We start from the raw sequence: 15,974 nt of genomic DNA, 5'->3' as shown, positions 1-15,974 counted from the left end.
AGATGAGTTCCATTAAAGTGAATTCTATTCACCAGATACTTGTTTGGGGAAAAAAAAACCGACCCAAACAAAAAAACCTGCCAATACATTTTTCCACAACTCAAAATCTCCCATCTGTGGATTCTGCACCATCTGTAAATGACTTATAAAAATGTAGCCTTCAATAACCAGCAGCAGAACTGAGTTGGCTACCAAGAACATTCTGGTTCTAAGTAGCAGCTGTCTGGTCTGGAAAAATGGCAGCATTTACACAAACAAAAAAACTGTTTTCAAAATAAGCAAATAAGCAAAGACAGCTGCATACATTTCATAAAGATGCTGCTTGTTTGAAATTCAAATAGTACATATTAATTATTAATAATCCAAATACGCTGAGATAAACAAACTTCATCAGGATAAGGCAGAAAAATAGCCCACTTTTTGCTGACTTGCTGACAACTTACGTTTGAAAATGGTACACAACACTTCTTTCTCAGCATATAATTCAGTAAAAGAGAGAGTGAAAAACCAAAGTGAACTCTGCTGATTTTCAGCTCATACTACAGAATGGCGAGGAAATTGATAATAAGAGAGACTCTCATTTTGCTATCAGGAACGTAATCTCTTTCATGGGAGATTACTTTGCGGTAACAGAAATATAAATTTAAAGCCTTATGGTACTATGCAAATTTGTAGATATATCTGAGATTTCCCATTCAAAATCCAAATTCACAGAAGCTTAATGCCTGTAACTTGTGAGAACCTTTATAAACTTCCTGAAAAGCATCTTTACAAACATGAATAGTTACTCAATATAGGTGGAACTACACGAAATAATGACTATACCTGAAAATACCACACATTAAGACTCCCAGCTATTCTTACCTTGGATAACTCCAGATTTATGCTACGTGAAACTTTGTATTTTGTTCTGTTGCATATCAAGAACAGTGGGGCAAGATTTGAGCAATCACTACTGAACAGAAAATATAGCCCTGAACCAATTCTTCCAAAGTTGGTGCTTTAAATTACAGCAAAACAGATACTTCATTAAGAAAACAATTACAATGTTAAGCTAAAATGAAGTGCATTTTCAGCTTATTTAAAACGCACGTGACGAAATACACATTTTACTCCTTTGTGAATGGACTGATTACCTTTTATAATGGTGTTTCTTTCTTGTAGTTGAAGCTTGGGTCACCACCTTCAATCTGCAGTTTTAAGGCTTGCTTAAGGCTGAGTTCTGTCTCTGCAGAAGGGTAGCCTTCCAGCACCTCCTGATGCCCCCGATCCTGCACTGTTCGTGGAACAGAAACCCTACCAAGAAAAACCTGATTGCTTTGAAGATGATAGTTGGGATTTGTCATGATTCCATTCCTCTTCTTCTGTTCTCCACTCTGTTGGTGAATTAGGAACTGCTGCTGAGATCGACCAACCTCTTGCTGAGCTGGCGGCACCAAAATTTTGCACTGTGGGTCTGGTGGCATGGATTTGAGTGGCACGCTTGTCCCAGATTTGGCAATAGGTACTCGTTTATCAAACTGAGTCATTTCATACTCTAACACTTTTGGTTGGGAGGAAATATTTTGTTTGATTTTTTTTCCAGCTGATCCAGACTTGCTGGAATTATCTGTTTTCCCCCCCTTGTTAGCTTTTGTTGATTTCAAACTAGGTTTCACTTGGCTCCATTCAAATTCACTACTTGGAGAATTATGATTTTGACTTAGGGAGTGGGTTGTGGAAGAAGGAGAAACAATAGATTGCCTGCTTCTGCTGCGTGGCAGGGAATGCTGCTGTATTTGTTCCGTAAAGGAGAGGCTGTGGAAACTATCAATGGGCACAGTCTGAGCAGTTGCTGTCGACGACGTGGTACGGAGAGAAGAGTTTTTGGAACTTTTCAGGGAATTATTTGATAAAGATGACTTCTGACGGTCAACCGTAGAATCGGGCGACTCTGAAGGAGAACTGAAGGCATGAGCAGGCCCATTAGATAAGCCCCGCATGCTAGGCTGCATATCTCCACCAGTACTCCCTGAACTATTTGACTTCATTGTTAAGGACTGCATTTTAGAGGAGACTGACTGTAAGGGTTTTTGCTCCATTGTGTGGACTGGAGATGGAGTGCAGCCATTCAGAGTAGATGCACCATATTTTTCCAGTAATTTAATAATCTGAGTGTGCCCATTTTTAGCTGCAACACGCATTGCAGTGCGCCCAAACTGATCGGCGTGATTTGGATCAGCACCATGCTCAAGTAATATCTGGACAACATCAATGTGCCCTTCTTGGGCTGCGATGCAGAGTCCAGTAGCACCTTGGTTACATGTATGATCAACCAGAGCTCCATGCTCAATGAGAAGCTGCACTACCTTCATGTGACCTTGCCATGCAGCAGACTGCAAAGCAGACCTCTTCTCATTATCTGCAGCATTCACATCAGCATGGTATGTTATCAGCACCTGTACCATCTCCAAGTGGCCCTGCCAGCAGGAAACATGGAGTGCTGTTCTTCCTTCAGCATCACTAGCTTCTACATTTGCACCATTTTCTAAAAAATACTCAGCCATTGTAAGCTGGTTTTCTAATGCTAAAATATAGAGTGTTGGCCGGCCATCAGCATCTTTATAGTTTACATCTGCTCCATGGCTGAGCAATAGTTCAACTATCTCTCTGTGACCTTCTAAAGCAGCAACACGGAGAGCGTTTCTCCCATCATAGCCTCTCTGATCAATGTTGGATTTATTTTCCAGCAATATCTGCACACAATCATAGTGACCTTCTTGTGCAGCTAATATGAAAGGTATACGTCCATCGTTATCAATCTCATTTGTTCTAGCACCTTGTTCTATAAGAGCTTCACATATCAACCTGTGACCTTCAAAAGCTGCCATATGCAAAGGTGTCCAGCCTGCATCATCCCTGTGATTTTCATCCAGCCCCCTGTCCAGCAGAGTCCGTACTACTTCAACATTGCCTTGTGCCGAGGCTATGCTCAAAACTGTTCTCCCTTCACTATCAATGCTATCAACAGCTGCACCCCAAAATAAGAGCGTATTTACAACCGAGGCATGGCCCATGGAGGCTGCAGCCAGGAGCGGTGTACGACCATTGTTATCTGTGTGATCCACATCTGCTCCTCCCTCCAGGAGCAGGTCAACAACATCCACATGTCCTTCGTAAGCAGCCACCAGCAGCGGCGTCATGCCATCCTTATCGCAGTGGTCAACTTCAGCACCTCGGTCGATGAGAAGGCTGACCACCGAGGCGTGCCCTTTGCTGGCTGGAACACAAAGTGCAGCAACTGACAGTGCCGTCCTTCCATCCACATCCTCGTGGTTCACCTCTGCACCATGGTCCAGCAGGTGCTCCACAATCTCTTTGTGCCCCATATATGCTGCTGCGATTAATGCTGTTCTGCCTTCATTATCAGCCTTATTCACTTCAGCCCCATGCTGAAGCAGATTCAGCACAATATCTTCATGTCCTCCCCAGGCCGCTGCTCTCAGTGCAGTTCGGCTGTCAGCATCTGCACAGTCCACTTTGACTCCGGCATAAAGGAGAGCAGAAACTACCTCGGTGTGCCCACCCCATGCTGCGGATCTCAATGCTGTCCAGCCATCGTGATCCGTGTGATTTACATTGGCCCCGCACCCTATCAAGCAATTCACCACTTTGGTGTGCCCCTGCCTTGCAGCTAAGGTAAGTGCTGTTTGACCATGAGTGTCTTCTACCTCTAAATCTGCTCCTCTGGAAACCAGCAAATTAACCACATCGAGGTTGCCGCTGTAGGCAGCGTTGGCCAGGAGCGTTCTCCCGTTTGAGTCGCACTGGTTGACTGATGCCCCATTGTCTAGCAAAGTGCGGATGGAGTCCTCTCTTTCCAGAGCCTGCCTCACGATGCAGGATGTACGGTCATCCTCACTGTTGACATGAGCACCAGCTTTCACTAGGAGCTGTAACACTTCCTGTTCTTTGGGAATTAAGGTTGACAGGGATTCTTTGACAGGTGTGCCATTCCATATCATCCACAAGGCCAGCTCAGAAGTCTCTAACTGCAAATTGGAATTAATTAAATGCAACGCAAATTCTTGAGCTTCCAACGGTGTTAAATCCTTTGCTCGGCAGGTGTAGCTCATGGCTAGCATTCTGTGCCCCTCAGCTGCATTACACAGGTATTTCTGCGTGCAGTGCTTCACATCCAACAACCATTCAGCAAAACTATAATGAAATAATATTTTTGTATTCCCAAGTCCATCAATAAGAACTTTGGACAGGACATCCAATTTGCGCTGAAAGTCTTCCATAGTCAATGTCATGTTTTTGGTCCACACCGCATGATACAGCTCCGTCGTGGTTAGCGGCCTACAGGCTGCAAGAATCACATTAAGAATAGGCTGCACCTTTGCAAATTGTTTTCTCACGAAAAGTCTCTGGCAGAGCCAAAGGTATAGGCCGTTCAATGTTCCCGGAATGTCACGGATCTCTCGTAACATAATAAAATTCTCCACGACTCCATCTAGGACACGTTCCAGATACAAAAAGCAGCCGCTGCTTTTGATGTGAAGCTGATTCAGCATTTCGGCAGTTTCTTTTGTTAGATGTTGTCTCAGTGCTTCCTCCTGATCCAAACGATGCAGAATATATTGCTGCACGTCCTTCACAATGTATGCCTTCCGCAGATCATCTAGACTTATTTTTCTAAAACCTATTGGAAGAGAAGAAAGTCATTAGCAAAAAGACACATTTTGAGGTAGGAAACACCCACTTATATTTTGTATGCAAACATACTGAACGTAAATCATTATTAATAACGGCAGAACACTTTGATACAAAACAAACACATTTTTTAATCATAATCTGCTATAATGCAAAATACACATTAATAAACAAGAACATTTAAAAAAAAACAAACCTTGAGTCAAACACTTTGTGTCTGCCATGGATAATACTGAACACCTAAGTAAGACCAAAAATAAAGTATAAAGTAAAATCAAAACTGCAACTTAAGATTAGTAAATCTTGCTATATTATTATGGAATAATCATTTATCCAACGTGGTCAACAGTGGAATTCCAAATAATTTTCAGCTACTGAGATTAAGACAATCATTATCTTAATATAATTACAGAAGATATTATCCACGTGTGGTACACATTCATGAAGAAATGAACATAAATCACTTTAACGTGATTACCTTTGCTTCTTTCCAAAACTCTTATGATCTAGGAGAGAGAGACACACTCAAAACTACTTTAAAATACCTATATATCTGTGTGTTATGACTAGTACATATCTTTTCAAATAAGGGCTGATTTTTAGATAAACAGCCCACTTCTCTGACAGCTGGCACACTGCATTAAGGAAACAGTTTTTCTGAGATTCATACGGTCCCATTGTTCTTTCAGCCTGTTTACTTCTAAGAGGAAAAAGGGAAATTATTTCATCTGTGTATGCTGTGTACATCTCCTCCCTGCATACACACTCCCACAACTCACAAAGTACAAGCTCTTGAGACCAAGCAGGAATGGTATTTACGAACGATGTTACTGTGCCATGTTATACACAGCTATATAACTACGTTAATGAAATATTACGTTATTTGAATGCTGCTTTTTTGGAAGCTAGAGGAAAACTGCAGAGGATGCAGTCATAGTGTCTGGAATGACCAGGTTTGTAACTATTTTAGGCCAGAACTGCACCTCGCTTCTCCAAGGACAAGCTCTCATCTCTTCCTCTAGCATAGCAGTTTGCATAAAGTTTCTTTAGAGTCAGCTCATCTAGTCCAAAAAAGCTTTGCTTTGCAAACCAAAGCAGTTACTAATCCCCAAATTATCCTGAAGGAAAAGAAACCATAGGGCAGCCCAGTCAATGCGATCTTGGCCTTAGCTTCATGGAACAAATAATTGGAAGTGACACCCTGAAGAATGCCATTTTCAGTTCTCTGTTTTTATTATATTTGAACATTCTGTGGATCAAACTGCTCAGTCTGGAAGTTTGCTCCAATAACTGAGCTTTGTTTTTTGTTCCCAAATGTCTTCAGCAGAGATTCTGAACAGGATATTCAACAACTTCTGCTAATAGTTTAGAGCGATTACTAAAAATATTTATTCCTTCTTCCTTTATTAATTACGGTAGCATGACAAATCTGACCAGACTAAATCAATAGAACACTTAAAAGTATGCTTCTCAAAATAAAATCAGCAGACAGAATATTTTTGGCGCAGTCATTTTTCGTGTTAGAAGAACAATAAGACTTTCTACTTGTAGATATTTGCATTCAATGTCAAGAAGGGAGAAAATAAGATCCGGGAGGATCTCACCGTTCTACAGGTACATTTTTTTTTTTTTTCTGGCTTTCCAAAATACAGAACTATCTTTATCCACTGCAATTTGTCACCACAACTTTGAGCAATGTACTAACTTGACCCACACAGCACAGCATAATTCACTGATTGACTGTGCGTTTCATTAAAATATTCTGTGCGCAGTTCTGCAGAGCCCATAATTCACACAAGCCAATTCACATAAGCCAAGAGACATTGCTGAGTAAGGATAGCTGGTGCCCTTCAATTTTGCAGGTGCCAAGACTTCTTTTTGAGCTCCCAGACTATGAGCATTCAGAAGACAGAAAAGCAAACAGTGAAGTTAAAAAGAGAACAATACTTGATGCATGCATTCACAGCCATACCTATGTGCAGGCTGCCCTCAGCCTAGCATCACTTAGATTAGCCCACGTCACACTAAGGGAACAGCTCAGATTTGCTCAATTCAGAGCAAATGCCACTGTCATTCACTCACCTGCTAGTTTCTTATACCTCTCTCATATGAGAGAAGTAAACATTCCTGATAGATCTACATCTGAAGAAAAGCAGGCACAGAGCTCTGCAAAGTTCTTCCCAGTGTATTTAGCCCTAGGACTCCTCACACCAGATCCCCATCTCTCACAGCCATCCCATGCCCAAGTCTTTCCTTCCAATACATACGCACCCAAATTACTTTTATTTTTCAAATAATTCTGCTGCTTTTGCAATTTGTAGAGCAGCTGATATCATTTCAGCCATGCCAGAAAGCCTCTGACAGACCCATTGGACAGCAATGCAGATACATCAGCCAGTGCTCAGGGCTGGCTAATGACTGTTCCTCACACCCCTCGTCTCCCAGCCTTCACATGTCCCAAGGACAGTATGTTCCTTAAGGGCTGGGATTAATACACTTCCTTTGTAACAGCCTTTTGAACAGAAGTAGACTGTTATATTAAACCACTGTACCATGCATTAGTACAGTAAGTAATCCAAAGAGAAGTTTTACAGATAGAAGAGATTTAAAAAATACAAAACCCTGATATTCTTCTTGTGAAGGAGCAAAATAAAACTGTGTGGGTTTTTTTTTTTTTTTGCTGAAGCTTTTGTCTAAATAAGTCATTTTACATTTCCAAACAAAGATTATGCAAACTTGCTTTCCCACCCTACCAACTACAATAATTTATTTTCAAGGACAAGAAGCATCAAAACACTAAGAGAAAGCTCATTTGTTTCAGATGCATTCCCATGAACTACTTCAGCTCAGCAGAACAGCAGCATAGCAGACAGAACTTGCAGTCCCATGACACTGCCTTTTGCATTGTGAAGATTTTTCTTCCAACACATCACTTTCAACCCAATGGGTGCTCCAGTATGGGTCTTCCTGATTTATTAAATTCCTGGCACTTCTGTAAACAAATCAGTTCCAAATGTGTTTCTTGGCAAGGTCTGTGGTCATTTAAAGGAAAAAAAGTATCTAGGCTATATAAATACTTTTGTACTATATCAACCTTTTCAAACTTTAACAATAAAAAAAATAAACTATTAGCAACCAGGTTCCACTAAATAATTCTAAATCTCTTTCAATTTCTGTATCTTTAATTAAATACATCTAATTGCCCTGAAGGTTTAAGTACTTTGATATACCCCATTTTAACTAAACTGATAACTTTGATATAACCTAAATGATTAAAAACATGGCAATGTTTTGACATTATTGATTTACACTGGTGATCTAAACATACATTAAGTTAGGTATTTCTACGGCCATTTACGCACACCCACTCAAAAAGAATAACATATCCAGAAAAGTAAAAAGCACTTGAAAACTGAAGCAGCATGCTTAGTCTGTAGCGTATTTGCGGTGTACAATCCATTACAAGTTATATCATATCCATCGCAGACACTAAGAGACACAGGACCAGCCTTGGGGCTGAATCCTGCTGCTGCCATTGGTCCACTTTGCTGTATAGAAAACTTACATGAAACCTTTTTTTACGAAATAATAAAATCCCTAACATCACATTCTTGAAGTGGTAATCCAAAGAATAAGAAGAAAGGAAATCTTAAGTAGAGTCATGGCCACAACAACAACAAATTATTTCACAGCTTTAATAACATTGAAGTAAAATGTACAACTACATAAGCATATTTAAATGTATCTAAATAACCTTTTATTGTCAAAATTCAAACTCCTACAAAGACTTTAAAGTATGTGAAACTGCCTACATAAATTCTAAAGCATGGTGAAACTTAAGATTTTCTTTATTTAAAGCAATCTCTCCTAAAGCAGTCTCGTGCTATTTATTCTCTGGAATGGGAAGGCTGAAGAAGAAAGGTGCAGTTCCAAATTTGGCAAGCAATACAACTAACCAAGCAGCTTGTATTTTCTGGTGCAGAAACTGAGTTATTTTAGTACATTTTTCTTAGGTTTTCATATTTTTGCTCATTATTTAATTTTAAGAAAGGCTAAAAGAACAATCCTCTATATTTATTCCAACCAGAGCTGGCAAACTAAAAACATCACAGAAAGACTGATGCTCTCAAGATTGTTAATTCGGAGTAAATCTGGATGAATATCTGTGCACTTAGAGCTGAATGACAGGCAAATGCAAGAGTGAAAAAGGACAAACGGTCTGCTTCTGCCTGTGGATAAGTGGGTGAATGGAGTATAAGCTGCCCTGATGCTGCAGTGAATGCTTGCATGTCCATTTTTCATTCTTTTTATTCTAGTTTCTAGTATCTAACTTTATACTAACTACAGCTCCCTAAGACATGCCATTCACCTGGGCTGCACAACTCTGGTGCACGCATGTCTTAGGTGTGAAAAGGAACTATTTTGATCAAGAATGGCAGTGCTTAATTGAGTGGTATAACCAAGCCAGATGCAAAAGACAATTTCTTCTTTGGAGCAACATTCATGAAACAAATAAGTGACTATTAAAATGCCTCTTCAGACCAATTAATAGAGCACTTGTACATATGCAATTCTGTTTGCCTTTATGCTATCAAATGAGGAAATACCTCATTTTTACTCCAGTTTACCTAAGTAAAACTTCCAGAATTTAAAATGCCTAAAATCTTTAACTTTTATGATAGAACTTAGAAAAAGAATTTAGAATTTAGTTTTGCAACAATAACTGATACACTTTCAATATTTAACCTCATTTTGGAGGAAACATTTCTATTTGCCAGTTAGCTGAAACATAAAGCTATGCAACTTACAAAAGTTTTCTGAGGTTATTTAGAAAAATAAAATTTCTTCTAACAAATAATAAAAAGGTTGGAAAGACTGTGCTTAATGCAGCTGCCTGACTGCTCACACTTTTGAGCAAATGATGTCGCAGAGGACTATCAAGATAACACGGACACAAAAAAAAAAGAACAGCAACCTTCAAAACAGATGTCTGTAAGAAAAGTAAATAGGCATGATGTGACAGTTGATGAAGTGCATACAAGAGGAGGCAGGAGGACATGCATTATCTGTTCTCTTCCTTTTCTCCCCAGTTGGCTGGCTTTCGCTCATTGTGGAGGGTGACCGCAGACTCATGCAGGCATCAATTTACATTTGGTTCATATTTTTGAGGTTGTCTTTGCAACCACAAGAGGCAAAAAACATTTTATTTTTAATTATTGAAAACTTAGAATCTGGTATGAGAGGAAAAAAATGTGTAGTGCTCTGTGCTACTACAGAAACTCTCAATACACCCTTGAACACAGGGCTGCAACAGATGCAAGCACAGCTATTCAGCTTGCATAAATAAGTCACCAGCAAAAGGAAAGAAATGGACTAGAATAAATCTGCTCCTTTGCTTGGTATCTGGTAGTGGGGATGATGGATTCACCGCTGGCAGCAGCAAGATGACAGTAGATGAGAAAGGCTGCACTCTTTCTTCCATGTCCGTGACTATTTTTGGCTGGAGAGATGCATGCAGAACTCGTCCGTATTCAACACCCAATAAAGAACATTGTCAAGGCCACACTACTGCAGCAACCCTGCTCCCAATCACTCACACCACATGCTGACTAATGGGTTTAGCTCTTATTTCAGCACATTTCTGGAAGAAGATTTCACACATCAAAATTTTAAGTGAAAGCCAATAAAAAACAAATTATTAAATAAATACTGGCTAGTACATACATTACATCTTATTCTAAAACTTTTAGCACAAAAGCCTACAGATGGACTTGTTTTCCTGAAGTAATGCTAAAAATATTTCAGCCTATCTTACTAGCATAAAACCAACTTCTTTGTTCCAAATGGAAGAAACACATCCGAAGATGTGCAGTGATTATGATGTTACACTTGCGACCATTTGCTGAGAAATAAGAAAGCATTAGAAATTCAATATAATGGTGTTCCAGAGTATTTTGCACGTTATTGTACACATCATCTCTTCAGTCACGAGTGCAAAAAAGCTTCTCATCAATCTTGAATTCTGCATTCATCAATCTTGAATTCTGCATATTCATCAAATAAATAACTTTAAAAAGAAATTTACTTGGCTAAAAGTAAACATCCACATTGTGCAAAGGGGAAGAAAAGCGCACCCCAAAAGAAGTGTTAACACCAGCCTACCCTTTGCAGGTTAAAAAAAAAGAAAACTAATATTATTTCAAGTTTTACAACACAAAGTTCCAACGTATCTGAAGTTGACAGAAGCTTCAATCGTACTCCTCACATACTTGAAATTTTCCTTCTTATGTTGGCTATAAGGAAGAAAATCATCCAGTAGCGTACTGTGGGATGTAACATCACAGTTTGCTCTCTATTTGAAAAACAAAACCAAACCAAACCAAAAAACAACCACCACCACCACAGCAGCAACAACACCCCTAGGGCCTAGTAGGCCCTATAACTTAATCTCATTTTAAGTTCAATTACTTTGGTAATAATTTTTTTTTTTTTTGCACCTTTTCTCACAGTGAAGATAGCAATATAACATCACAAGCCAACTCTCTTTATGCTATTCATCAAATCATTCACTGTGTAAATGAGAAATTTAGTCTTTCAAATTAAATTTATTTTAAAGGCATACCATTAATTCTGCTGAGTTTTCCTGTCAAGAATTCCATCTGGAAGCATACTTAAAAGACAACAACAGTTTTTTAGGACTAGTCTGAAACATTATACGATTCAGTGGAAAGGAAATAAAGCTGCTCTGAAAAAAGTTTTGTCAGTATTTTTGGCAGTGACAACCTATCTAATCAGCCAAGCTCTGATGAAACTATTCCCATACGAACATCCAAAAGAGCCCTTATGAAACTACTCCAAAGCTTCCTTTAGTTCTCACATACCCCTAAATACCAACGTTCATGTCTGCTGCTGATTAATACAGGACTACATTCCAGAATGCAATTATCACATTGACCTTTTGCCACAGTGGAAACGAGCAAGCCTATGGGTCTATGTTCTATAATCACATTTTTGTCCTAATCGTTGCCTTAATGCACACAGGCTTTATACATAGGCCTGAAATCCAGTCTAGATATTGGCCTTTATTAAATTTCAGACAACATCCAGAAACAATGTGATTATAGTGAAGAAATGTTCTCATGACACTGTAAAGACTGGATGAAGAAGTTGTAAAGAATTCTTTACCGAGTAACCTTTGCCAAAATATACGCTAAGAATCCACATGGACAGCATTACCCTCTCAAGTTCCACCTTCAAAGGTTATTCACTGCTTTCTGAATATAAGGGGAAAAATTTTAATAGGAGATGAAAAAAAATCTTTTGAGGTTGTGAAGAATGGGCATATACAGCCAACATACTTATGTACTTACACATTACCTACATGGTTTCAAAGCTTTTTAGAAGCAGCAAGGCAAAAAGAGAACTGAAAGCCACCAACAGCTCTATTGCAGAGACATAATTTACCTCTAAATGCCACTTCAGGCTTTTGATAGGTAAACTGGAACGTGAAGTTTTTAGAATTACCATTTTTGCCATTATCATTTTTTAGAACTATGCACACATTAGTGCTTTCAACCATCACCAAGGGTTTTGTAAATACCAGTTCCTCATTGTAGACAGAGTTAATGATGCTTCCCGGGGTTTGCACTTACCTGTAAACATTTTTGTAACAGCTTTACTCTGCTTGCGGGCAGAACACAGAAGGAGCAACCAGGGAGGGAAGAACTCGAAGTGGCCAGCTAACAGTTCCGCTATCGTTCCAGATAGACTCGTAGAGGTCTGTTCACCCTCAGAGATGTTGCAGCCCTCATCCACTGAGTCTACGAGCAAGAAGAGGCTCTGCTGAGGGGGCTTCATTCCCAGAAGAGGAAGCAGAATGCACCTGCAAGGAAGGAGGAACAAAAATCAATCTTGTAAGTGTAACAATATATCAAATACTTGAATAAGCAGTGATGCAATTTTTGCTTAGGCAAAATTACATTTTAATGAACTTGATATTTCTAACAGTGCTTTAAAACAGTGTAACATAGTTCAATGTTCATAAGAATACTTAGAAAAATCATAGTTTAGTATGCCAGAATTTACTTGGCCTAAAATGTAAAAAGTACATTACTCTTTTTTTTCTGTCAAACTTGTTACTATTGCTTATCAGAAGCTGGTCATGATATCAAATTAAGTAAAAAGACATCTGAAGTATCAGAGCTCAAAAGTTTAACCCCAAGTGAGCAAATTTTACAAAGATCTGAATTTCTGCACTTGTACCACACTTAAACAAAATGCAAATTAATTTCTTAGCAAACAGGCTGGTGAGGTACTGCTTTTTATTTATATTGGAGTTGCCATGTCCCCGTAACTGAAAAAAAGATTATTTGCATTCTCAGAACAAGGAGCTGAATAAATGCATTGGCACAGCTAATATCCAGAGTTTGTCTCATATTTGCATGTACAGTTATTATTTTTAGTAGTACTTGTTAAAAGATATCTAACTCTGTGCTTATATGTAACTGCCACATGCCTTCTAGCATTTCGATGCAACACTATTTTTTTGTGGACAAGTTTCATTCAGGCCCTTAAGTTCCACTGAATACATTTCCCATCTCCCATTCCTGGAGGCATGCAAGGCCGTGGCTGGATGTGGCAGCCTGGTCTGGTGGTTGGCGACCCTGCACGTAGCAGGGGGGTTGAAACTAGATGATCATTGTGGCACTTTTCAACCCAGGGCATTCTATGATCTTTAAATACATTTGACAAGTAATGTTTGCCTTTAAAGCAATAAGACTCAGAAAATTAAGCATGGTGTGAAATATATTCATTTTCTGAGTGTATAAATACATACATGCGCATGATAGTTCCCTCTTTTTGCAGACTTTATGCTTGTGTCCAGATGGCACAGACATAACAACTACTTTTGACTTAAGGCCATATTAATAATAATATTTCATTTGTTTTACTGAACAAATTTATCTTCAGAACACTTTGGTTGATGACTTAATTATTACCTATCAAGCATGCAAATTAGAACAACGGCAAATCTTGCCTGTTGATGGAAAGACACACCCAGAGTCAAAAATGATTTGCAAGCACCACTAGTACAATGTTGCTTTCTGGTTTTCTGCCTGAGAAAAGCGCAAAATGGAAATGTAAAAGTGGTGCGCTGTTGACAATAACAGCAGGATCCAGCAGAGCCAGCTAGGCAATCTATTGCAGTTGGTGACATTTTCCCAAAGGAATAGAAAGGATGAGTTCTGAAAGCTTTCACTATTAGTTGCATTTAAATACTTAACTCTGGCCCCTCACATTTCCAGAAATGCAAAACTATTTTGGATTCTTTGTTACTTCCCAAAGCTGCTCCCTCTTTCAGAAGATGCTTGCAGCACAGCTAGAATCTCTGCTCTCTAAGCTAGGAAGTTAAGCAGCTACTAACTTACACAGCAGGAAATTAGTGTAGCCATAAGGCTAAAATTACTTTCCAAAGTGATATCAACCCCACAATGAAAGGAGGCAGCCTGAAATTGCATCATTTTCCATTTTCCACCTCTTTCCCCAGCAGAATACAGTGTTGTATCCCCAGCTATTTACTTTGCTTTGAGATGTGAATAAATAATACCTTAATGCAAAATCACACCTAAAATCTGAGTGACTGTCACAAAACACCTATGCAATACCTTAGATGAATCTGACAATGTTCTCGTGTGTTAGTATTTACCTGGAGGAAATACCAAGAGAAGCTAACAGGTACGTCTGGGAAAGAGTCCCAAGTTATTCTGCTGAATTATTCTACAGTATGCAATAGTTGGCCACAGTAGGTCAAACCAAAAGCTCATCCTGCCTCCAAACAGGGTTGGAAGAAAATGTCCAAAGAATAATGTATTAAAAAAAAAAGAGGCGCAAGCACTAAATCACATTTTTCCATATCTCTGAGACCGCAGTGGTTGCAGGAGCTTTGCGGAACAGAGATTTAGTTTTCCACTTGGCATCCCTTCCACTTCACAACACTTTCATCTCTGAGTGGTAGCATAACTTCCATTCCATTGGGGAAAAAACCCCTATGTATATAAACATACACATACAAGAACATATTCAATGAGACATGACGACATCTTCTAGCTCACAGCTATATTACTCAAAGTGTGGCACTGACAAGACACTGATACAGCTTTCTCTGAAAGTGCTCACAGGAACCACTTGATAACCTCACTTCTGTCTAGACTTTTCCATCTCTGAATTCAGAGTAGTGCCAGATAATATAATAGGGAAATTTTTCAGACGTTCAAGACCTAGTAATTCCCACTCTCCCATAACATCTTTCTTGCATATGGAAATCACATCAATCAACATGGAATACATGTCTCTAGTGGACTTCTGTAAATGGTGATTCCACTACAGAGCACTGTAATAGATTGCTTAAGTTGCAGTGTACCTTTCAAAAGATGAGGAGTTTTCTTTACCTTCTGAAAGGATAAAAGCAAACAGCCTTATCTTCACTACTTTTACAGCCAATACAGATATAAAAGTGGTTCTCATTACATAGCAGTTCCCTGTTACAAAATAGTTCTGAAATAGAAATTGCTAAGTAAATTACAATATCTTTAGAAAAAGCAGCACAATTAGGTATCTTAAATAATGGAATTTGCTAAACAGGAATGTAATGTAATGACTTATTTATGCAGAGCTATGTTTTGTATGCTCTCAAGCAAATAGAGAGTCCTTAGAACAATGAACCCTCCCATAAAATTCTTCAGACTGCTACTGAGTTGACTGAACCCATGCAAATATGATTTTCCACATATGGAAGAAATATATAACAGCAAGGCTGAAGTTCTGCAAATGATTATCCCTGAGATTTTTAGATTGGATCCACAAAAATGCTGAAACACAACAGAAGAAAGTAGAGGGATAGCAGCAGTGTCCACAAAGACTGAAAGTCACAGTGGAATGCACATACTTGTTAAAAAAAAAAAAAAAAAAAAAAGCAAACATGCCATGTAACAATGAATGAGCAGTTCTAGAAGCAGAAGGGTGATAAAGCCTACTTTGTTATAAACGCCCCTAATGTGACTGATTCTGGTGTACAGGAAAGTCAGAGTTACATCCCCACTTAAATTCTGTTAGAGCACAAATAAAGCTTATCCCTCAAAAGGGTCCCTTTCCTCTAGCCAGCTTCTAGTGCTCACTACTGGCAAGCACACAGAAGAATAGTATGAAACTCACCTCCTAGACAAAGTAGCAGGAGAAAACAAGGAACAGAAATCCAATACCTGTCCAAGTCTAAGCACTGC

At 39.0% G+C, this 15,974-nt stretch overlaps 1 protein-coding gene across 1 annotated transcript in view; it reads right to left on the bottom strand.

Annotated features, from left to right (window-relative positions):
* Positions 1-1,139: 1,139 nt before the first annotated feature.
* Positions 1,140-15,974, bottom strand: part of ANKRD50 (ankyrin repeat domain containing 50) — a gene marked incomplete at both ends in the record, with an annotated part of 34,071 nt that continues 19,236 nt past the window's right edge. The window contains 2 exons of the mRNA XM_079534823.1: positions 1,140-4,684; positions 12,348-12,577. Of these exons, the coding sequence (XP_079390949.1) occupies positions 1,140-4,684; positions 12,348-12,577 (3,775 nt within the window). The remainder of the gene's footprint in view (positions 4,685-12,347; positions 12,578-15,974) is intronic.

Source organism: Tetrao urogallus (genome assembly GCF_951394365.1).
Source record: "Tetrao urogallus genome assembly, chromosome: 4".
Lineage (NCBI taxonomy): Eukaryota > Metazoa > Chordata > Aves > Galliformes > Phasianidae > Tetrao > Tetrao urogallus.
The sequence above is the reverse complement of the archived record's forward strand: the minus strand, read 5'-3'. Positions and strand labels throughout refer to the sequence as shown.